Source organism: Sorex araneus, chromosome X (assembly GCF_027595985.1).
Source record: "Sorex araneus isolate mSorAra2 chromosome X, mSorAra2.pri, whole genome shotgun sequence".
Classification (NCBI taxonomy): Eukaryota; Metazoa; Chordata; class Mammalia; order Eulipotyphla; family Soricidae; genus Sorex; species Sorex araneus.
The window spans coordinates 37,125,293-37,150,097 of NC_073313.1; the positions used below are offsets into that span (position 1 = coordinate 37,125,293).

The 24,805-nt window shown below is 42.3% G+C and overlaps 1 protein-coding gene across 1 annotated transcript in view; it reads left to right on the forward strand.

Moving 5' to 3' along the window:
- Window positions 1–24,805, forward strand: part of CFAP47 (cilia and flagella associated protein 47) — a 489,064-nt gene that overhangs the window by 175,615 nt on the left and 288,644 nt on the right. The window contains exons 32-33 of the mRNA XM_055121064.1: window positions 10,476–10,557; window positions 11,690–11,818. Of these exons, the coding sequence (XP_054977039.1) occupies window positions 10,476–10,557; window positions 11,690–11,818 (211 nt within the window). The remainder of the gene's footprint in view (window positions 1–10,475; window positions 10,558–11,689; window positions 11,819–24,805) is intronic.

Below are 24,805 nucleotides of genomic sequence, written 5' to 3' on the forward strand. Positions count from 1 at the left end.
CAAGAAGATTCATTTCCATGGCCCTGATGGCTCTCCCCCTCACAGCCCAGCTGGGGTGGCCCATGCCAGGGGGCAGACGGAGGAGGAAAACAAGGGTCAAGCCGGATCAGTTGCCATTTATTCCATTCTCCCCACGTGCCTGTTCCAATCTGACTGAGTCCCCCATTCTAGCCTCACACTGCCTCTCCTTTCCATCTTCTGTCTTTGCACTCATATGTCTGCGCTCCATCTTGCTCCCTGCTCTGTCTCCCAACAACTCCAACTCTCCATTCTCTCCACATCTAGCACTCTGAGCCAACGCTACACCCATCCCCATAGCAAAATCAACATAAGAAAGCCCTTCCCGAAATGTCCTGTATATATCTACTAAGTCCTTGTCTTCCATGTGTTACATCAGATGAAGTATGTCCTTGCTAAGTTTGAGTCTGGTTGATCTCTCAGGAGGTGATAAAGCTGTGCTGAAGTTTCCCACTAATATTGTGTTGCTATCGATGTCTTTCTTCAAGTTTATGAGTAGATGTTTTAACTACTTTGCTGGTCCCTCATTAGGTGCATATATATTTAGTATTGTAAATTCTTCCTGTTGTACAGATCCCCTTATCAGTGAGAAATGACCCTCACTGTCTCTTGTCACCTTCTTCAGCCTGGAATCAATGTGGTCAGATACTAGGATGGCTACCCCAGCTATTTTATGGGAGTTGTTTGCCTGTAGAATTGTTTTCCAGCCTTTGACTTTGAGCCTGTATTTGCTTTGACTATTGAGATATGTGTCCTTCAAAAACTAGAAATCGTGCTTCCATATGACCCCGCAATACCACTTCTGGGAATATATCCCAAGGATGCAAAAAAGCACAGCAGAAATGACATATGTCCCTATAATTTCATTGCAACACTGTTCACAGTAGCTAAAATCTGGAAACAACCCAAGTGCCCTAGAACAGACGACTGGTTAAAGAAACTTTGGCACATCTACACAGTAGCATACTATGCAGCTGTTAGGAGAGATGAAGTCATGAAATTTGCTTATAAATGGATAGACATGGAGAATATCATGCTAAGTGAAATGAGTCAGAAAGAGAGGGACAGACATAGAAGGACTGCACTCATTTGTGGAGTGTAGAATAACATCACATGAGGCTGACACCCAAGGACAGTAGATACAAGGGCTAGGAGGATTGCCCCATAGTTGGAAGACTGCTTCATGAGTGGAGGGGAGAAGGCAGATGGGATAGAGAAGGAATCACTAAGAAAATGATGGCTGGAGGAATCAGTCAGGATGGGAGATGCGTGCCGAAAGTAGATAATGGACCAAACATGATGGCCTCTCAGTGTCTGTGTTGTAAGCCGTAATGCCCAAAGTAGAGAGAGAGTATAGGAAATATTGTCTGCCATGGAGGCAGGGGGAGGGTGGGAAAGGGGGCTATCCCGGGGATTTTGGTGGTGGGGAATGTGCACTGGTGAAGGGATGGGTGTTTGATCATTGTGTGATTGTAGCCCAAACATGAAAGCTTGTAACTATCTCATGGTGATTCAATAAAATTAAAAAAAAAAAAAAGAAAGCCCTTCCTTTGCTTTTGGGCAAAATATCACTTAAGGTGATTTTTCTCCGTTCCTCAGTCCAATAGCTTAATTAACATCTTAATTCTACTTCTTAATATTAATTATTTTTGTATGGACACAATAAGAGATATATTGAGGCTTGTAGGGCAGCTCTCCTGGAAACATCTTGCCACTGACTCAGACTACAGTGCTCAGGCAAGATTAATCATTTCTAACCCTAGCAGGGTCTGAAATTAGTTATTACATTTTGGATCATGACAGAATCTGTCCATGACCAAGCTCCTTAACTTATAGTTAAGCATTCTGGCACTTTGGCCAGACCCATCTTGTTGCCAGGGTAGCACATAGCTCACTGCTTGTCCTGGGTCCAATCTAGGTTTCCAGAGGCATGCGGCTGCAGCACCCAAGATACTCAAAATGAGCAATGGACAATAAATGATCTAGCATCTGCCTCTGGCAGGCAGGCTTGAATGGTGGTGGGAAAATTGGAGCGAAACATAATACCCCAAAGTAGAGAGTACTGGGGAAATTGCCTGCCATGGAGGCAGGGTGAGGACTGGGGTGTGGTGCTGGGGTGGGGGTAGGGTGCGGATATTCTGGGGACATTCTGGGTGGTGGAAAGTGTGCTCTGGTGGAGGGATGAGTGTTCAATCATTGTATGGCTGAATCTCGAACACGAAAGCTTTGTAACTATCTCATGGTAATTCAATTAAAAGAAAAAGTAATGTGGAGTTTATGCCCAATTCAAACAGCTTAATCAGTGGCTGAAGAAATAGCAGTACTACCACGTTTAAAAGAACAAAAAGGATGCCAGAAAAACCAATACTTATCAAATTTTACTTCATATTTTTTTAGTTAATTAGAAATTTATTCAACTGAATTTAAAATGAAAGGAACAAGACTTTTATTTTCCTACTTCCTACTTTTAATCCTTGATGAGTGAGTCTTAAATTGGAAACTCTTTTAAAAGTTTAACACAATATTAACCATCAACAAAAAAGTGGTTTGGGCTTTGGGCATTTACATATACCCTTAGTTTTTGTGCATTATAGGAATCAAACAATTTTCTGATAGCATCATGTTATTCTTACAGCGTAATTGTTGGCATAGTTCCCGGTGGCATTAACATGACTGGTTTCTGTTTTGACATTTTATGGTGTCAGGATGCAGGTATGGAAGAATGATTTTGGCATTAAAGCTAAGCCATTCAAATTTATTGCTCTTTTATCAGCAAATACATGCCTATCAGAATATGTTGACTGTGATAAAATTCTTCAACATTTAGAAAATGGCAGTGTGGTTAATAAAAATGGGTCATTAATCTAAAATGCATGCATATGTCTCATCATGGAAATAAATGCATTAAAGTCAAAATAATCATAAATGTTATTAGCTTCCCCATTTAAATTTGATGACAGTGAGTGAGCACTTTTTGTGCGAGTGAAATTATTTGTTCAATAAGTGAGAAACTATAATTTTTGGAGATGGTTTAGGATTACTAACTTATTACATTGAATTAATTTTCTTCAACTCAATTTAAGGTTGAAACAAAGACTCAGAAAACCCAGCTCCTAAAAGTGTAATCGAATCAATTATAAAAAACAACTCTATTTACTCACCAGGCTTTAAATCTTTTGCCAAACCATAACTAAATCCTGTCTACTGAACGGATCAAGTTAACACTCAAGATAGATTCACAGTAAAGGCCATGAAACAAATTCCACATAGGGGGATGAGGGAAATAATTTTATGCCTACTCTTTTAATTTCTTGGCTGATGTATCATCTTTCCTGTAATGAAAAAGAGATTAACAGGAGAAAATGTTAATCGTTCTTAAAAGAATAAAATTCATCCAAATAAATGTAAAGATCTAGGTGGCATTATTAAATGATTTATGGATGGAACAGCATTCCATCCAGAAAGTAGAGGGTTACTATAATGAACTGTAAAAACTTGGACGTTTCTACACTCAGAAAAGGTGGATAAATTAAAAAAAAAAAGATTATTTCAGGCAGTGCTAACTTCCCTTTGAGGGAGTTAAGGGCTCTTATGCAGCCTACCTCTTTGTGCTAGCCAGGAAATACCAAGTGGATTGGCTTAAACTTCCTCTGTGGGAAGAGGCAGAAACTGCAATTAGGTTAGGCATTAATTAGGGGTGGGAAACAATTTACTACAGGAGGGGAAGAGGTAAGTGAAGGTGGCCTGCCTGGTAGGTAATTTCCTCATGAAAAAGTTATCTCTGGTAATAGCTCTCTTCCTAGTATGGGCCTCCTTTATAATGTAAATTTTCTTTATAAATATAATTTATCCTTACAAAAGGGTAGCTGCTACTTTGCCTCCAAAGTGTCTGTGTTTTCTCAAAATATTCAGCTCAAAATAATATCATGCCAAACAAGGATGGTTGGGGTTGGCATATTCTGCTACCCTTCATAACAACACCAGCCTGTAAAATGCCATTAAAGAGCAAACTTTAACTGAGTAAATTTTCAAAGCATCATGTTCAGTCACCTATGCGCCAGTCAGTATCCAGTCTAGAAAATTGGTGTTTGCTGGCTAGAGAGATAGTGCTGGAAGAAAGGAACTTGCCTTGCTCATGGCTAACCCTGTTTTGCATCCCCTGATGTAGGCGTTGCTCCTCGCATCAACCTAGGCTGATCCAAATAAAACCTGATTTTCAGAGGTTCAAATTACGGGCTGCATGGAGGAAGATTAGGACAGTTCTGCTTAGCTACTTTCCCATCCCCTGCCCCATCGAGACATTCTTTTGATGTCCTTGTAAACTAATAGGAGGAGTCAAAGCATGTCTTTCAGTGGACAAATGGCAGTTCACTACTGCTGGCTGAAGGAGAAAAGGTGTCTTTGAGTTTAGAGCACTGTGCTCTGAAACAGGGAGCATTCTAAGAGGATATGCAAAATTAGAGATAATAAGAGTTCATGATAAGATCTGTTGCTTGACCTGGTCTCAGTTCTTCTAGTCAGCATGTTTTATGATGGCCTCAGCCAGGGGCTAGAGTTCACAGACTTACTGCCCATTGTCAGAAGAAAATCACTCAATGGAACATACTGCCCCCTACCCCACCCCAAAGTTACTTGCACCCAAGCCACTGCCACCCTCCTGGTTTGTTCCAGTGCCCCCTAGTGGTAGGGGCCACTCATTTTGAGAAACAGTGTGTGGACTGGACCACACAGGGCTTCAGAGCCGCAAGAGGGAAGGACTTATTTCCTCTCCGCATTTGACCACTGTACTTGAGTTTATTCCACAAAAGTAAGTTCAGAGAACTGTATATTGAGAAGAACTTTATTTTTTCCCTTTTGTTTAAAGTAATTTATTTCAGGGACCTTGCACAAGGTATAGTGGCCTTGCATGTGGCCAACTCAGGGTCAGTCCCCGGAACCCTGAGCCCTTACCAGGAGTAATTCCTGAGCACAGGGCCAAGAGTCCTGTGCAGGCCGGGTGTGCCTCCCCAACCCCCTCCCCCAAAAAAAACTCATATTTTATTTGATGTGTATTGTAGTCTAGGTAAACATGGTTACAATAGTGTTAACACTTAGGGTTTTCATGAGTAAATTTACTGTACCTTTTCCACCATCCATGAAGGCAAGGTATTTTATAAGCAGAAGCAAGCAGGAACATGGAGGCCATAGTAGGCACAAGAGGGGATTGGTTATTGCAGGGCTTAGTCAGGAAGATGACCTGACTAATGCTGATCAAGCAACTCCTACCCGACTGTGAAATGGCTTTTCAGGGAGCCTTGTGTCTATGCCTCTTGATTTCTAGGCTTAGTGGTTTGAGGTTTTAGGATAGCTTTAGCTTTAGACATGGGACTTTGTATTAACCACTCTACGTTGGTCCTGTTGTTTTGTCTCTGAGAATATATTCTTCAGTTTTATTGAGGATCTGCTATGTTGAATACCTTGGAAAACCAAAATGAATACTATGTACTTTCCCTTTCTAAATAATTTTAATGAATCTCTGATAGTGTTTCTTAAGTTTGCCATCCTAGAAAAGGCACAGGAACAGTTTAGTATGAGAGGTTTTTGTTTTTGTTTTGGTGGTGGGGGTCACACCCGGTGATGCCCAGGGGTTCCTCTTGGCTTTGCACTCAGGAATGACTCCTGGTGGTCCTCGGGGGACCATATGGGGTGCTGGGAATCAAATTGAACCCAGGTCGGCAGCGTGCAAGACAAACGCCCTACCCGCTGTGCTATCAGTCCAGCCACTGAAGTGGTTTTATTGCCAATAAAGTAAGTCCTCTCTTATACTAAGCTGGGGCCTGCAGCAGTAGCACAGCAGGTAGGGCATTTGCCTTGCATGCCGCCGACCCGGGTTCGATTCGATTCCCAGCATCCCGTATGGTCCCCTGAACACCGCCAGGAGTCATTCCTGAATGCAAAGCCAGGAGCATCGCTGGGTGTGACCCAAAAAGCCAAAAAAAATTAAAAAAAAAATTAAAACCACTTCAATTGGTAGGGATTGCCACCTACAGACGTTGGAAGAATGCTTGAAAAAGAGGACTTAGGGTCTGAATTTACTCCATATCCGCAGAGGTAGAGTGATATGGCAGCTTATACATATTCTACTACTTCTTCAGGAAATTCATACATATCCATGAAGGAGACCATTGAGCATGCACAATTGAAGAACATACAAAGGCCATATGTTTTGGGTACAGAAAATGACTGAGAATGCTTACGGGGTGTGGAGCTTAGAATGGTATGGAGGACCAAGGAAACTGAAGGTTGAAATGGGTTCCACTGTGCAGCCTCCACTAGAGGTTTTATCTGGCCAGGGACCTGGGGTCTCTATCAGCACAAAACTGTTCCTTGAATTCTTCTTTTGCCAGATCAGAGCCAATCAGAGCCAGTAGAATAAAGGGAAAAGTGTTGCCCATTGTTGAGATATGGCCAACCCTCCAAGCTATAAGCCCCAGAGTAGTCTGTTTTAGCTTTTTCTAACCCTAGAGACTCCTAAACTTTTGAAGGGCAAGAGGGCAAGAGAAGGGGCCAAGTTGTAAGTTGCTTTGGCAGACTTTAGTAGCTTTTTTGTGGACTTGAACATTTTTTTCTCAAGATCCTGTGTTGATTTTGAGGAAGTAATGCAATGCTAGCTCCTCGTGTCACTTAGCTGTCTATGTTTCACTCTTGAGGATTTTGAACTAAGGGGTCTCATTTCATTGCATTCTTTTGAATTTATTTTGGGGGGTGGGGGAGGGAGCACCCAGAGATACTCAGGGCTTACTCCTGGCTCTGCACTCAGGAATTACTCTTGGCTGTGTTCAGGGGAACATATTGGATGCCAGGGACCAAACCTGGGTCTGCCACATGCAAGGCAAAAATCCACTGTGCTATCTCTCAGGCCCCCAAATTCTTAGGATTTATTTTAACCACTGCTGCTAGGCACTAGTGTTCCTTTAAGTGGGTTTATTTAAACTTGTTGGACTTTCCAATACTATGAAGTTATTATCAGTCATTCATTATAGGCATTATGTTAATGATAGAAAAAAGTGTCAATATCATAAAGAAGAAAATCTTCCTCCCTTCCACCCTACTGTCAGGCTCTTGGAACAAATTAACATCAGACAGATGAGTGGGATAAAGAGGCCAGATTTACTTACATATAAATGGATACCTTACTTGACTGTAAATTCTAGAGTAAATGGGACAGGCTAAGGCTCATGTCCTGAGCTATCCTTTGAGAAGGGGATAGGAGAGGTGGAGTGATAATACAGCAGGTCGGGCATTTGCCTTGCAGATAGCCAACTGGGTTCGATCCCCAACATTCCATTTTGTCCCCTGAGCATCGATAGGAGTGATTCCTGAGTGCAGAGCCAGGAGTAACCCTGAGCATCGCTACATTCACCAACCCCCTTCCAAAAAAAAACAAAAAAACAAAAAAACAAGAGGATGGTCCTGGGGAATTCTTCCTTGATAGGAAAGGTAGGACTTCATATGAGAAAGCAGATGCTGGAAGTATTTCCCACGCCTGAAATGGGTTACTTTGCTTGAAAAGGCTATTTTTGGAGAGGACCATAAATCTGGGTTATGGTTTTTATGGACAGGGTGTCAGTTTCTTGGAAGACTTGCAGGGCCTTTAATGACCTTGGCTTCACATGGCAAGGGATATGTATGGACATTTTGGAAAAAGTCTATTTGATGTTGCCAGAAGACCTGTTGGCTTCCAAACAAAGGTACTTCATACACCCGGGAAGGTTTTTCCCACTGACTCTGACTGGCCCTTGGCCCAACAAACTTAACAGGTCTAGAACTATGATCACTGTTTCCACCCAGGATCCTTCCTCCTTAACTTTATCTTACTCATCATGATGTCTTTAAGTTTTGAGCTTTCAGGATGGCCTTAAAAATCCTTTCTGCTTTGGTCCAACTTTGGGGGGAGAAACTCCAAACAATAATAGTGAGATTTTTGTTGAAATATTGAATATAATCAAAGTAAAGTGAAATTTATCAGTTACACAGGTGAGGTGGGGGGCTAGGGAGGCGGGGGGTGGGGGAGATATACTGTGATTCTTGGTGGTAGAATATGTGCACTGGTGAAGGGATGGGGGTCCGAACATTGTATAACTGAGACTTAAACCTGAAGCTTTGTAACTTTCCACATGTTAATTCAATTACAAAAAAAATAAAAAAAATAAAAAAAAGAATCCTTTCTGCTTTGTGCTCAGAGTATTCCAGAGCTGAGCTTCTGATACAGCATTCTTCTTTGATATGTGCTATGTAGTATCTGTGCTTCCTGAATGCATCAAATATAAATACCCAAATCCTCATTAGAAAATATGCCTGTCAATTCTGTATGGATGTCTATATTATGATTCTGGTGGTGATGGATATGATGGGCATGGATAAGAAAACTTAGAATAAACCTACTTCAGGAATTTTGCAATTGACAAATGTAAGCATGATACATTATACAGGTTTAAGTATAAATAGAGAGATACCTTTAAACATATGAATAATAGATACTTGCTGTTTCAGATTTGGGGGGGTATAGGGAAAATTCTCCACCATTCTGGTTCCCATGCTGGATGAATAATAAAAACAATGTTAGATAGGTTAGCACTGTAGCACTGTTGTCCCATTGTTCATCAATTTGCTTGAGGGGGCACCACTCACCAATGTGAGACTTGTTACTGTTTTTGGCATATCGAATATGCCACAGGTAGCTTGCCAGGCGCTGCCGTGTGAGCGGGATACTCTCAGTAGCTTGCCAGGATCTCCAAGAGGGACAGAGGACTCCATCTTGGGTTGGCCGCGTGCAAGACAAACACCCTACCCACTTTGCTATCGCTCCTGAATTTAGCAACCCGAGTGAGGAAACTGCAGTCAGTGTGCAGGTACCAGTTTCGGTCAGGGGAGAAGAGAAATTGATATTTCAGTGTTGAGAGTCCTGATGCTTCATGGGGAGGAGAAAGAAACAACATAGGAGGAGGCAAGGGCTTCATCTTCAACTCTGGGTGGGAAGGTGAGGTTCTCAGAAACGGATGAACATCTCAGTTATATCTGCCCATGCTATATTCTTCCAGGTCATACAAATGGGAGCTTGTTTGATTAGGAAAGGGACAAAGCTCTATAACAAGAGCAAAATCTCTGCAGTTTTTAGTACTATTATTGCCTTTTAGGTAAAAGAAATCTACATTTTCAAGTAATGGTAACAGGGCCTGGGTTGAAACTAGTTATGCCTTAGCAACGTGACACTTATTGGAAAAAGACCTACTATGGGCACATTATTGGAAGTCTACCTGACACTTTCAGGGAGATCAGTCCTACAAGATCTACTGCTTCCAAGTTTATATAACGAAGGACATGACAATTTTTGGATACTGCCTTTAGAAGAATAAATGACATTATAATTGAGGTTTTCTATATTCAGGCAAAATGCAGTGATAGGCAGTGATCAGTGTAATGATAGGTAACGTACATTGGGTGACTAATGAATTTTATGCAAGGGACCAAGTCATACAACTGTGTGCCCATTAATATGTAAGGATTAACATAATAAATTTTAATTAATTTCCCATTAGTCAGCATATTTCATTGTTAAGGAAAGTTTTCAATTGAATACTACCAATGTTAAATTTGAAAATAAAAATTCAGTAAGCATCATTGTATCACTTATCACTGTTATCCCCTTGTTCATCGATTTACTCGAGCGGGCACCAGTAACGTCTCTGTTCCTCCAAGCCCTGAGATTTTAGCAGCCTCTCCTTGCCCGTCTTTCCCAATGATTGGAGGCTCTTTCAGGGTCAGGGTAATGAGACCTATTGTTACCTACGTTACCTGTCGAATACAACATGGGTAGCTTGCCAGGCTCTGCCCATGTGGGCGGGATACTCTCAGTAGCTTGCCGGGCTCTACGAGAGGTATATATATATATATATATATATATATATATATATATATATATATACACATACACACACATATATATATAATATATGTAATTTGTTGCCTACTGTCTGAACTCCATCAAATATGGTGTGGTAATTATGGAAAATGGGTAGGAAGTGTCTTATAATATATATATATATCCATATATATATATCCTTATATAAAGGATCTCTGCTTCTGGGTCCCATTGAGTTCAGAGTCCAAGGTCATAAAGTTCTGCATTATCTGGGTTCCGTGGGACTTCATTCATCTGTGAGGCTTGGCAGGAGCATCTTGAAAGCCACCTGGAACATGGCGGCAGTTGGGTAGTGGAGGTCAGCTGCCAGGGCTGGGTCCCTTGGGGCGGGGAGGGTTCTCACCCGGCCCCCTCTGAAGCGCCCCCAGTCAAAACAGGCTGGTGTGGACATATTAACACTAGGGCCAGTAGGCATATAAACTATAATTAAAGTTCAAATGTAAGTGATATGCAGATCATGAGTTTCATAATTTTCATCTTTCTTTTTCAATTTCAGAGCTCATGGAGCATATATTTCACATGTGTTGCCTGAATTTCTGTTTGAACCTGATGATTACTCTTTGTGGATTAAACTTATGGCAAGTGAATGTAATTTTTAGTAACAAGTCAATGCAATTATTATTAAATGTCTTGGTTTAAAGTGTTTTGTTAGCAAAATTCATCTAGAAATCTTTGGTATTGCATTTATAGAACATTCAAAGACAGTGCTTTTCTGGCCTGCTTCTACATGTGCATATGCAGATGTATAATACATGTGCACATTATGTTTGTCTAACAACCTTGGTGGATTTCCTATTCAGGATTAATATAGTTTTCTTAAATATGGAAGTAATTGCTTCTTTCAGGGGCTTCAGAAATAAAAAATGGCATGTGCTTTTATGAATTTTTCTTGTAATTTTTAAAATATATATTTTCCAAAGAAAATACTAGCTTAATTTTACAAAACTTATGGCTTCCCTCCCACTTACGGGAAAATTAAAATTGAGTAAGGTTGCCATAGATGTTGTTTTCCAAGTATGCCATTTATTTTATGGAAGCCCATTGAGAAGGAAAATTCTTTCTTTTTTAATTTTTTTTTTCATTTTTTGAAAAGCCTAAGATGACTCAAGTTGTGGTACTGTTATTACATTCACCACATGGAATCACTAGGTGAGCCGGGGACCGGCTCTTTGGCATTCTGCCAATCTCCTTGGCTTAAGCCAATGGGTGTGGCTCTTTTGGACTCAAAATTCAGACTGACTTTTTATCTAATTATGCCATTTCTTCCAGCATGAGCTAGCCCATGCATTGAGTGCATAAATCCATGAACTCCATTAGAAGCTCTGTGTTCCAGAAAGTTGTCGGTGTTTGTGGTTTAATTCTATTAAAAGCATCTGGATGAGTAGAGATCTTGGGGGCTGGACACCAAGGGAAGTGCTTAACTTGCATGCTGCTCACCTGGGTTCAGTGCCCCAAACCCCATATGGTCTCCCATGCATTTCCATAAGTGATCCCTGAACACAGAGCCAGGAGTAAGCCGTGAGCGCTTGCTGGGCGTGGTCCCCAAGCAAAACAAAATGAAACAAAACTAAATTAGACATCTTGATGAATAGATTTTAAGACATATGCAATATATGTAAAAACAAAAAACCTGTTAACTAAGCAATGAGTAGTTCATACTTATATTTGCCTTGCATTTTAATAAATGTTACATTATTTTGTTTCCTTAAGTCTTCCAGTGATTCCAATTCAGAGAATTGCCTCGTGTCTCGGGAAACACTTTCTATTTTTGTAGATAAGGAAAAATTTGAAGTGTGGAGTAAACGGGCATGGACAGATGTATTTCTTCAGATATACAAGGTAATATTTCCCTTCTGATTCACTGCTAGAGATTACGGTTGACTTATGTGAAGACGTATCAGCTGAGGGAGTTGTTGTTAGTCACTGATCCATGGCCAGTGCTGGTCCACTTCAGTAAAAAGGTTGAAAACCACTGGTCTACCACCTTGGCTATACACACCTTACCACAGGCCAGTTTGCCGATATGTGCCAGACTGCAGGTGGAAAACGGTTGAAGGTAGCTGGGTAATGTATAGGTAATGCTGTTGTAAAACACTAAAAAGAATGTAGCGGCTCAAGAAATAGTTTTAATTTTTCCTTTCTCATCAAACAGTAAATATGTAAGTGGTTCAGAGATAATTTAGTTCATTGAATTCATCATCCCCACCTTTTAAGTGTATGAATTTAGAACCCAAATATCATTTGCAAACTCAAAACTTCTTTTTTCCTGTTGAGGTTTTCTTTTAATTAAAAAAAATGCTTTAGGCTGCATAGTTTACAAAACTGTTACGGGTAGGGTTTCATATATAAAACATTCCAGCACCACACCCTCCCAGTGCCGCCCCCTCTTGTCCCCTCATGTTATGCTTCTTACTAAATACTCTTCTCTGTTTCTCTTGTCTTTGGGCATTTGTTCCCTCTCCTCCCCCACTAAGCTTTTTTGTATCCCACCAATGAGAAGATCATTTTGTATCTGTCCCTCCCCTGACAAACTTCACCTCAGCATGATACTCTCCAAATTCAAGGGCTTTTTCCTTGCACGAGGCTGACCCGGGTTTGATTCCTCCGTCCCTCTGGGAGAGCCCGGCAAGCTACCGAGAGTACCCCACCCTCAAGGCAGAGCCTGGTAAGCTACCCGTGGTGTATTCGATATACCGAAAACAGTAACAAGTCTCACAATAGAGATGTTACTGGTGCCCACTCGAGCAAATCGATGAACAGCGGGACAACAGTGCTACTTTGCTAGAGTAGCAAATTTCAGGATTATATCTTTTCGATTTTATCTTTTCATATAGACAAGTAATATTCCACAGTGTATATGTACCATACTTTCTTTATCCCGTCATCTGTTTTTGGACACTTAGGTTTTTTCCTGCAACAGGGGGCTGGAAAGATAGTACAGCGGGTAAGGGGCTTGCTGTGCTCGTGGCCAACCGGAGTTCAATCCATGGCATAGCCTGTTGTTCCCTGAGCACTGCAAAGTTGTGATTCCTGAGCAGGAGTAAACCCTGAACATCTCCAGACAAAACAAAAACAAAAATAAATGGAATAGTGTTGCAATGAACACAGGAGTGCAAATATCTTTTCTGAATAGAGTCTTTGGGCCCGTGGAACTCAGAAGCTAATTAAAAGCCACTTGCATAATAGATGTAAATGAATATTTACTGAATGAAAAACACTTGTTTATGCACTGTACTAGGCTTTGGATATATGAGTTAACTTAATATGGTCTGTATCTTAGAAGGACAGGAGAGATAGTACAGTGAGTAGGCGCTTGCCTTGCCTTGTACACAGCTGACCTGGGCTCCATACCCAGCACACCATATAGTCCCCTGAGCCTTGCCAAAAGAGATACCTGGGCACAGAGTCGGGAGTAAGGCCTAAGCACCACTAGTTGTTACCAAAAAACCCTGCATAGTGTGTGTGTAGTGTGTGTGTGTGTGTGTGTGTGTGTGTGTGTGTGTGTGTGTGTAAGTATGATTCAGGCAATTAGTTTCACAAAACTTGAATGGTTGAGATCATCTGCTTTGTGTTCTGGAGCAATAACTCTGAGACAGTGTAAAGTGTTTCAGGGGATGCATATGTGTTTAGTGCTGGGAATGCTCGTGGTAGAAAGAAAAATGGCGGGGGCTGGAGCAATAGCAAAGCGGGCAGGGTATTTGCCTTGCATGTGACTGACCCGGGTTCGATTCCCAGCATCCCATATGGTCCCCTGAGCACTGCCAGGAGTAATTCCTGAGTGCAGAGCCAGGAGTAGTCCCTGTGCATCACCGGGTATGACCCAAAAAGAAAAAAAAAATGGAAATGATACTCTCAGTCAGCTGATAGATGACTCAGTATTAGGACGTGAGGATATGGAATTTCTTAGACTCTGTGGTGCCTGGGGTTACTGGGGTCACTATGCCAGGACTGGGAGGGGCTTCCAAAGATTGGGTGGTCATGTGGTTTGTACTTGTGTCATGGCTCCTGGTTGGCATGCACCCCTGACTGCTGAACGATCTATCTCCTTGTCCCGTAAAGAACAACTTTCATAAATATTCGTAGAATTTAGGACTTGGTGAGTGACTAGATTTGGGGGATTGAAGGAGACAGAGGATGACAGTGAGTTTTGTGCTTGGATGACAGTTGAATTTGATCCCAGTCACTGACATATATGACAAGGGATGAAGTTAGGGTTTTGTTGGGAGTGGGACAGGTCAACAGAGCGTATTTGATTAATTTTGGCCCCGCTGTGCTTCAGTGCCCCTTTGGGGTACACATGTTAGAAATTTGAGTGGCAGCACACATTTGGGCTTCTTCACTGATATGATGATAAAGACATAGTAATGGACAAGACTGCCTAGATAAATACCTAAAGAGCTATTTTTCCTGTGTTAGATGTGAAGTGTCCACCTTTAGATGCTCTATTTACATCAGAAGTGGATTTATGATTTCACTTTAATTTTATAAAGACAATTTTGTTGAAATGAGTCTCACATGCTAGAAATACAAGGTTATGATTTTTACACAAATCCTTTGTGGTTCTGATTGTAGAATGCTTAGAGGTCATGAATGAAACCCAACACATCTCAGTTCTCTTCAGTAACAGTTTAGTAAATAGGATATAGTTTCTCTCACCCAATTTGATTTTGCATCATTTATTTATTTTCCCCTTTAAACGTACATGCTTAATTGTCACTGTTTATGTTGATGGCCAAAAATTTGTCACTGAAGCATGGGAGCTGAAAAATAATAGCAACAGCACTCAGATTCCAAATGCTGTTTAGATGTATGTATAAAAAAGACTCTTGTGGATTTAAAGGATTAATGTGTATATGCTGAAAGATGAGAATGTGATGTTTTTACAGAAGAATTTGAGAGGCAAAAAAGATGATCTGAAATAAATTCTGAATAATCATTTAATTAAGCAGTTTATTCCCCAGTGCGCTATCTGTCATAAAGTTTTATTTTTATTAGTATAAGATATTTTCTTACAAAGAACAATCATATTATGGTTAGTTAAGCACAATTTTTTCCAGGAACATTTCAAAACCTCTTTATAATAAATTGGAGCATGCATTGTTAAAGATAGGCAGAACACCATTTTTACTGAAACATTGTTCAGAATTACGTATCTGTGTAGAAACTAAGCATACGTGGGTACAAGGGATTATGTTTCTGTTTAATATTTAAAGTAAGTTTCAGTGACTGCAGAAGGCTATTAGGTGAGCCTTTGATGAGCAGGAGAATAATCGAAGGTGAAGGTACCAAGGGCTCTGGACTCAAGTGTTGAAAGTGGTAAAGGGAAGAGATAAAAGAATTCTGGAAGCCGAGAGAGAGAGCACTGTGTAAAAACTCTAAGTGAGCATTGTTCAGTTACTGTGAAAAGGTATTCAGAGGGAGAAAAAAAGGTATTCAGAGGGAGAAATGAAATATATGAAACTAATAAAGAAAGTGGACACAGTATAAGTGGATCAACATGGAGAGTATCATGCTAAGTGAAATGAGTCAGAAAGATAGAGACAGACATAGAAGGACTGCACTTATCTGAGGAATATAAAGTAACAGAATGAGAGACTAACACCCAAGGATAGTAGAGATAAGGACCAGGAGGATTGCTCCACGGCTTGGAAGTTGGCCTCACATGCTGGGGGAAAGGCAGCTCAGATAGAGAAGGGACCACCAAGTAAAGGATGCTTGGAGCGCTCACTCAGGATGGGAGGTGTGTGCTGAAAGTAGACTATAGACTGAACATGTTGGCCACTGAATACCTGTATTGCAAACCACAGCACTCAAAAGGGGAGAGACAGTAAAAAGGAATGTGCCTGCCACAGAGGCGGGAGGAGGGGGAGGGAAGATATGGTGTGGGTGGCGGGAGGGATACTGGGCCATTGGTGACGGAGAATGGACACTGATGGAGAGATGGGTACTTGATTATTGTATGACTAAAACGTAAGCATGAAAGTTTGTAAGTTTGTAACTGTACCTCACAGTGATTCATTTAAAAAAATAGAAAAAGAAAGAAAGAAAGCGGATGCAGGCCTGTGTCTTAGACAATAAGGTAGCCCAGTATCTAGTATAAGAGAATGAATCGGACCTAAGAGAGAGAGAGAGCAGTGAGTTGCGTGTTTGCCTTGCTTGTGTCTCACCTGGGTCTGACCTGGGTTTGATCTTTGGCATCCCACATGGTCCCTGAGCACCACCCGCCAGAAGGATCCCTGAGCAAAGTGTGAGGAACCAGATGCTAAGAGTAAACAGCACCACCGTGTGTGGCCTCCAAATCAAAACCAAACAAAACTCCACTAAATTTGGTCACTTACATGTCCATTTACATGTTGAATGGAACTTTGGACCTTCACCCCCAGATCACTTCCACTGTGCTTAAGGAACAGTTGAGGAACAGACTTGGAAACTTCTTTTTAAAGTTTTCATTCTGTCACCCAGTGTGGGCGAATTTTTCTGTGATCTCTTTAATTCTTACTCTTCGGAATTGAAGTCGGTGGGCCCCGTGAGACTTACGAGAAGTGGAGAAGAGAGAGATGGCCACTTTCGCCCCATCTGCCTCTGCCACCCGGGACCAGCTGGGAAGGCAAGAACTGACAGAGTCTGTCATGAGCCCCCAACCCCACTCGGTAGCCCTCAAGCCACGCCTGACATCCACTTGCACTGCCCAGCATGGGTGTTAATCCTCACTGTTAGGTGGCCAGAGATCTCGGTGGAACCTCCAGATATCAAGTGGCCACAGGCCTGAGCTCAACTGCTGACTGAGACACAGGCACAGGACAGATTTTTCAAGGTTTTTTTTTTTCTTTCTCTTTTTGGGTCACACCTGGTGATGCACAGGGGTTAATCCTGGCTCATACACTTAGAAATTACTCCTGGCAGTGCTCAGGACACTATTTGGGATGCTGGGAATCGAACCCAGGTCGGCCGCGTGCAAGGCAAATGCCCTACTCACTGGGCTATCGTTCCAGCCCCTTTTTCAAGGTTTTATTCATACACCAAGACACGCTCACACAAGGGACTCGGTGCTCTCATACAAGGGATTCAGCACCGAGGGTTCCCAAGCCTGGGAGACTTTGAACTTTGATTACCCTCAAGGAGAGGTTTCTAAGCCCTCAGCCCTCCTGCCTATGTGCCTGGGTGCATGCCTGCGCGTTGGGGTGCCCCCTGCCAGGTGCATTCTCGCAGCCTCGAGCACGCAAGTGGAGGGTACAGAAGTGAACAGAGCGGTCAACACATCTACTTACATTGACTTGAATCATCCTTGTTATCTGTGGTCAGATGTCTGGGCATTTGTGTCCCTGCCCTTGGGGGCTGGCATGTTTCTCTTATGAGGTTGTAAACTCGGGACCCTGACGAACAAAATGGAGTCTGGCTTTTCAAAACGGAGTCACATTGGTTCCATTTCTTTCATTTCCCCCCCTCTCCTGGTAACTAGTGGAAGTCATCTGACCAACTCCTCAGGATCTAATATTCTCCTTAGCATTTCATATTGTTGCCTTGTCACCATAATTTTGATCGTGTCAATTTGGGATGCCACATTAGTGGGGTTAGTAACAAGAACATCAGGGACCATTACAGGTACCAAGGGTGGCAACCAGCCCCACATGATTTAATCCAGCACATTAATATACATTTGTTCAATAGCTCTGTAGAACTAGAATCTGACTTCTACATAGGGCAAGTTACAGAAACATGCTTTTCTCTTCACCTTCACTTTAAATTTGCCAGATGGCTTAACAAACCTGGCTTTGCATAAAGACAGCAAGACCTGAGAACTCTCCATTTGGGATACCTCGTTATTTACTGAGAAGTCCTGGGGGTTGACTAAAAACAGGAGACACACCAATAATGGCATTCATATTTAACTGTCACCTCTGTGTTACCTAGGCTTAGCCATTGTGACGATGTGAAGGTCAGGTCCCACGATGAGCTGCAGGTGGCCGTGGGCCTCTCACTTTCTGTAGGAGTGCCCTGGTAGATATTAGTGCATCCCATTCCTTCTTCAAGGCTGGGAGAGGTTCGGGTTTCCAGTCCTCCCCTCCTCCCTCAGGCTTGCAGCTGGTCACACCCGGCATTGCTCTGCTGCCAGCTGGTCAGGAGGTGCAGTGAGAGCTGTCTTCATGCCGGGAGTAGGGCCCAGCTGGGCCAGTCACTGCAGATCTGCAGACCCCTCGCTTTCCATAGAAGAGACAATTTCTGGTCCTTCCTTGAGCTGGCCTGCCTCTAGGGTCCCCTGAGTACTCTAAAAACAGAGTACTGGTAACAGCACCTGTTAAATACCTACTACTGCAACTTAGACCAGTCCCTTTGACTATTTCCCTGGAAGAGGGTTTAGGGTTTAGCTGAATTTCCTCTCTGTATGAGGGGTAGACCCTATTCCAGAAAGGAAAGAATTTTTATTTGGATTTATGTAAAGCAACATAGTGCCACGAAGCATCAAAAACATACTGAAGGTACAAAGAAGAGAAAAGCAAATATTTTACTGTACTCACAATGAGATGCCATCTATCCGTTTTTTGTGGGTCCTAATCAAAACAGCATTAAGGTCCATAGAGATAGAACATACAATTTAACATCATACCTACCTCATTTAGTTCCATGTTGAGAACCTTGATTTCAGTTATGTAAGAGCACTGTAACAGGAGTTTGGCTTCTAGAACAATTCTGCAGATATAATTTAAAGAGTCAGGAGTATTTGATTATAGCGTCTTCCCTTAAAACAGAACCTCAAACCTTCTATACATTCTCAAACCTTTTACACATTCCTGTACATTCATTCTGTCCTGTGACTTTCCTTCATTTCATTTCAAAACCAGCTTCACTTTAACAGGGCTCCCTTCTTTTTCCTTTCGTTTTCCCACTGATGTTATCTGCATCCATTATCTTTCTTAAAATATACATCTATTTTAAGATTTGACTTTCTTATAGTCACATCTCACAGGTTTAACCTCTTTATTTTGCTGGACTTAATACAAACTGATCTCCCAAGAAATTTGGAAACAAGTTGCTAATAATTATCTCATTTAACATGACAAAATTGTACTCTGAAGTACTCTTTGAGATGCATTACATCAATTCTATAGATATTCAAAAGGTATCCAATGCTCACAATTAAAGATCTTATAATATATTACTCTTGGCAAAAGTTCACTTCACATTAGAAATTAATCAGAAAACATAAAAATTTTATCTTTAGAATTTCAAATTCTAGGAAAACACGGATATGAAAGGGTTAAAACACTCACAAAGAGTCATACATTTCAATTGCCTACATTTTCCTTCAATCTTTGCCTATTTCATCACATCTAGTGGAATGCATTTTGTGTTTTAAAAATGATTTTAGCCTCAATTTTTTTCATCTCCAGTACACAGCTCAAATAGTCACATATGCAGTTTAAGCTTATATCTTTAAACAATCCTTGAAAATAACATCATATAGAGAAAGCGAAAAAAAGTTTTAGATTGCCTATGTTTACCTTAGCTTGAAGGTCAAATATTTCTTCTAGTTTTCTGTTTTATCTCCCGTTCCTTTCATTTCCCTTGAGATAAAACTCTTCTGCCAGAATGTTTTATACCTAAAATCTCTTCTTACCACAAAAAAATATTTTGTTTTCTGGATATTCTCTATTCAAACAGCATTCAGATTTAACTCTTAGATATCAACTTCCTAACTTCAAGACTGTAATCCGTATAAAAGTGCGATCCTACGCCACATTCAACTCTCACTTGCCTCGGCTCCTGGGGGCCAGGAAGTAGATTCTCTTCAGCTTCAGGGTCACTGATGCATGCAATGACAGGGATAGTAACAGCCCTGGTGGCTGCTGAGGTGACAGTGTGAGGTAAAAAGACTTCAACCTGCAATGAACATAGAAATGCAGATGTCATTTCTACTATACCTTTTTGCCTCTCCGGGATATATTCCCAGAAGTGGTATTTCTGGGTCAAATGGAAGCTCAATTTCTTATTTTTTGAGAATCATCCATATTTTTTCCCCAAAGGGCTGAACAAGTCGGCATTCCCACTAGCAGTGAAGGAGAGTCCCTTTCTCCCCACATCCACGCCAATACCGGTAGCTTTTGTTTTTTGGGATGTGGGTCAGTCTCTGTGGTGTGAGATGATATCTCATTGTTGATTTGATCTGCATCTCCCTGATGATTAGTGATGTTGAACATTTTCTCATGTGCCTCTCAGCCATTCAGATTTCTTCTTCGGGAAAGTTTCTGTTCATTTCATCACCCCACTTTTTGATCAGGTCGGCAGTTTTCTTCTTGTGGAGTTCAACCAGTGCATTGTATATCCTTGATGTCAACCCTTCATCAGATGGGTACTGCGTAAATATCCTTTCCCATTCTGTAGATTGTCTTTGTATTTTGGTCACTGTTTCTTTTGAGGTGCAGAAGTGTTTAGCCACAATCTGGAAAAAAAACAGTGCCCAAAAACAGATGACTGGTTAAAGAAACTTTGGTACATCTACATAATGAAATACTATGCAGCTGTCAGAAAAGATGAAGTCATGAAATTTGCATATAAGGGGATTAACATGGAAAGTATCACGTTGAGTGAAATGAGTCAGAAAGAGACAGACATAGAAAGATTGCACTCATATGTGGAATATAAAGTATCAGAGAGGTACAAGCTTGCAATGATGCAATTTCTGGCAGAAATTTCTCTGGACTTGGTTACTAAAATACTAAAATACAGAAATCCAAAACCGTGTAGCTGCTATTGCATCCGCTCGACCTCATATCTCTTCATTCTCAGCAATGGAAAACAAATTATCAAATGCTTCCTTTTCAGCAGGTCTAACTTTGGGGAGGGAAAAACTCCAAACAATAATAGTGAGTTTTTTGTTGAAATATTGAATATAATCAAAGTAAAGTGAAAATAAAGTGAAATTTATCAGTTACACAGGCAGGGTGGGGGCTGGGAAGGTGTGGGGGGAGGTATACTGTGATTCTTGGTGGTGGAATATGTGCACTGGTGAAGAGATGGATGTTCGAGCATTGTATTACTGAAACTTAAACCTGAAAACTTTGTAACTTTCCACATGGTGATTCAATTAAAAAAATTTAAAAATAAATAAAATTAAAAAAAAAAGACTTCAGCCTGGAGGGATATGACACAATGACATGCATTCAGATGACTGTAGCAGGGATCTGAAGAGGTGTCTGGCCTTTTCCTGCCATTCACCAAAGACCACCTGTGGAACTCAAATTAAGATCCACGGTTCCCTGGCTTGGCAGTCCACACCAAAAGAGAGCCACTTTGACTCACAAAGAGTATACAGAGTGCAATGGTCAACGGTGGCACCGAGGCCCTTTGCCTCTTGGTCCCATACTGGCCAATGGCGCGTCATCTGTTCCAGAACAGTGAGCCCCTTGCTAGATGAGTTACCCATTGCTGTGGAAGGAAACAGCTGACCGATTTCTTCAAGAAACCTGAAGAAAGCCCCAGCAGGGAAAAGGCAGACCATCAGAAAGAAAATACAAGTTTGCTTTCGACCTCTGAAATCCCAAAACAGCAAATGGTTGCCAAGGATGTCTCCTGGCAATTTGCCCTTTGGTCATCTCAGTCCAGCGATACTGACAAGGCTCCACCCAATTTCAGACCTGTGGAAGCGTCCAAACCAACAGGGCTCTTGCCTATATCAGACCAACCCACAAACACCCATCAATTGAGTGCACTCACTTAAGTGTAGTGGAAACAGAGGATGCAAGCTTCTCCAGAGCCAGAGATCCCTGTCACTGTCACTGTCGTCCCGTTGCTGATGGATTTGCTCGAGCGGGCACCAGTAATGTCTCTCATTGTGAGACTTATTGTTACTGTTTTGGGCATATCAAATATGCCACGGGGAGTTGCCATGCCGGCGCGATACTCTCGGTAGCTTGACGGGCTCTCCAAGAGGGGCAGAGGAATTGAACATGGGTTGACTGAAAGACCTTTAAGACTGGACTTTATAGGAGTATCTTCTTCAGATTGCCTTTGCCTTGGAGTAAAGGAAGGAATTTGGAGCCATCTAGGAAGTTCCTTCAGATCCTTCTCATTGTCTTTGTTGCTGTGGAAGTTTATCCTTTCTCTCCTGAGGGTCCAGCTTGGAGAAGGTCTTATCACTGCTTTGTTCCTCTATCCACAAGGTGCTGGTGGTTATTACTTTGCAGGAACTCCACCGCCATAGGGGCCCTTCCGTTATCTACCCACCTAGATCAGGATTAAATTGGATTCTCTTTACAATAGCTTTGTGATCTTGATAGTATTTAAGCCCGGTGGTGATAAGTTTTGCTATAGTGATAAGCACTTATTGCTGTTACCTCTTAACTAGAAAGCAATTTATGTTTGAGACAGTGTGTATTATCTATACCGGCTACATTGCCGGCCAAGGAATTAACAGAAGTATATAAGCCTACTATTGCACTAATAGTGCCCAAATCCATTTTTCATCCGTAATTGAGGGTATCAAAGTTCTTTGAATCAGTTGAGAACATTTTCTTCAATTGGGGAGGAAGAGTGTTGAAAAATTTAAATTCAGTGCCACCAGACTGCTAACAGCCTACCTTATCCCAGCCCGTAGGCAAAATATTTTCCAAATGTTGTGTTTTGGCATCTCTCATGCAAGGCCTCCTCTGATTCACCATGAGCATGGTCTTACATTTTGAAGTAGGTGGGTCCCTATGGCTGGCTTATGTCAGGCAGAGAGGAGAGAGATCCTTTCTCCTGATCCTTTCTCCACTTTCTTCCGATCCACTGATCCACCTCTGCCACCCCAGGACCAACTGAGAAGATGAGGGCTTAAAGTCTGTGGATGAGCTCCTGCTTGGCACGGGCCAGAGCGCACCCCCCTCCCCACCCCACCAGCTGACCATCAAGCCATACCTGACATCCACTTGGTCTCCTAGGGATGGGAGTTAATCCCCACCACCCGATTTCTCAGGGAGCTGCAGACTTTGGCTCGAGTGAGGAAATGCTCTTCGCAGAAAAGTCCCTTGCTTTCTATCTACCCCAGTACCTAGGCCTTACTGGTCTTTGTGCTCTCTCACAGGAAAGATTTTCAGGAGTGAAGTAAAAACAGATTGTATTTGAAGGTTTTGAGGAAGGGAAAGGAGGAGAGAAACAGGGGAGAGAGAGAGAGAGTAACACACTCAAGAGAGAACTCGGGCTTCTCCAGAGACGGAGAGAGCCCCAGTACACATCTCAAGAGGGGAGATGCTGATGACACGTGTGCTTGGGCACCACATGTGCTCAGCCACGTGGGTACCAGCAGCACAGGGGCTTGGGCAGCATATGCGCGCCCTTCTTTTTGCTCAAGGTGGCCTTTATGCGGTTTCTCCAAGCTGCCTCTATGTGGGGCTTTTCTAGCTAGGTCTGTTGCTGGTGGTTTCCAAAGGGTAGAAGTGGAAATGGCCCTTTCCTGGGGCCTTTGTTCTTGCTGGGGATTCTTGGGCGGGGAAGGGGGGTCCAGCCTTCTCTTGGTGTGTTGGTACCAGGTGAAGTTTTTATCAGGCTTTCGTTCCTGTGTCTGAAAGGTGGGCTTTTTGAAGCCTCAGGGCTACTGGATTTATTAGTTGCTGGGGAATTCCATTGCCAGGGCAGGTGGGGCGGGGGCTTCCCTCTCTACCTGCCCACATCAGTTTGCACTGACAGTAAAAAGTGGAGAGTGAAATAAACAATAAATAATAGGTGGCTTGTGTGAAGTGGGGATATATGTCATCTGGGGCTGCTGGGAGGGTTAGGGCTGTACTATTAAAGTCTGTTAGAAATACCTACGTGTTGCCAGAGACCAGGCACTTGCCAGCTCATACAACAGTCATCAAAGGCTGCCTGAGTCCCCCCCCCCTCCATTGTCATAGTGACGAGTCCCCGCCAGCCAGTTCCTTGGCAAGCCCGTGAACTCAGGCCAGAGCAAGGAAATGGACAGTCAGTCTGAACTCTCCCAGGAGTGTTTTTTCTCCAGCCTACTGCTCTCCAAGAAGAGAGTCTCACAGCACAGATGGATAGGAAACGAAAATCAGTTTATTTTGGAAATAGAGAAATAGTGAGAGAAAAAGAGTTCATCCTCAAGAGAGAACCCGGACCTTTCTGAAGTGGAGAGAGCCGAGTTTGCGTCCCCAGAAGTGCAGTGGGACTCCCAAGATGGAGAACACTCAGCAGAAAGTAAAAGAGAATTCGCATCTCTGACAGGGATGTCGGCCAGCCCAGGCTGCGGAAATGCCTGTATTTGGATGTTAATTCATACTAAGTTTTGTCAAACTTCCTGCCCAAAGTTTGTTGCCAGGCAGTTGTCTAGGGAGTAAACTGGGAACTGTTGATGGCTTTCTTTCATGCTCCTAGCACAGCCTTTGGACCAGCTTTGGGACCTGCTCCCCCTAGGAGGTCTGGCTGTGGACTGCCCTCTGAATTCTGCATTTCAGAGGTTTTTCAGGTTTATCAAATGGGTCCTGAATTTCAAAGATCTCACTGCCTTTGGAGTACTTTGGGATCCAGGTAGCATTTTCCCTAATCCACAAGGCTAAGATGCCCCCTACCTTTTTGCCTGCAATAGTGCCAGAGTATTGATGTCCCATAGAAACAATTACCAAAGTTAGTCAAGGAATTTCAAAATGAATCAAGGAATTTCTTTAGCTCCCTCACCACTTGAGATGCATCTGAGATTTATTCTATAATGTCTTCTGTAGACTGAGTCTCAGAAGCCCACAGAGGAACCTGTAGCACTGTTGCACTGTAGCACTGTCATCCCTTGTTCATCGATTTGCTCGAGTGGGCGCCTGTAACGTCTCCATTGTGAGACTTGTTACTGCTTTAGGCATA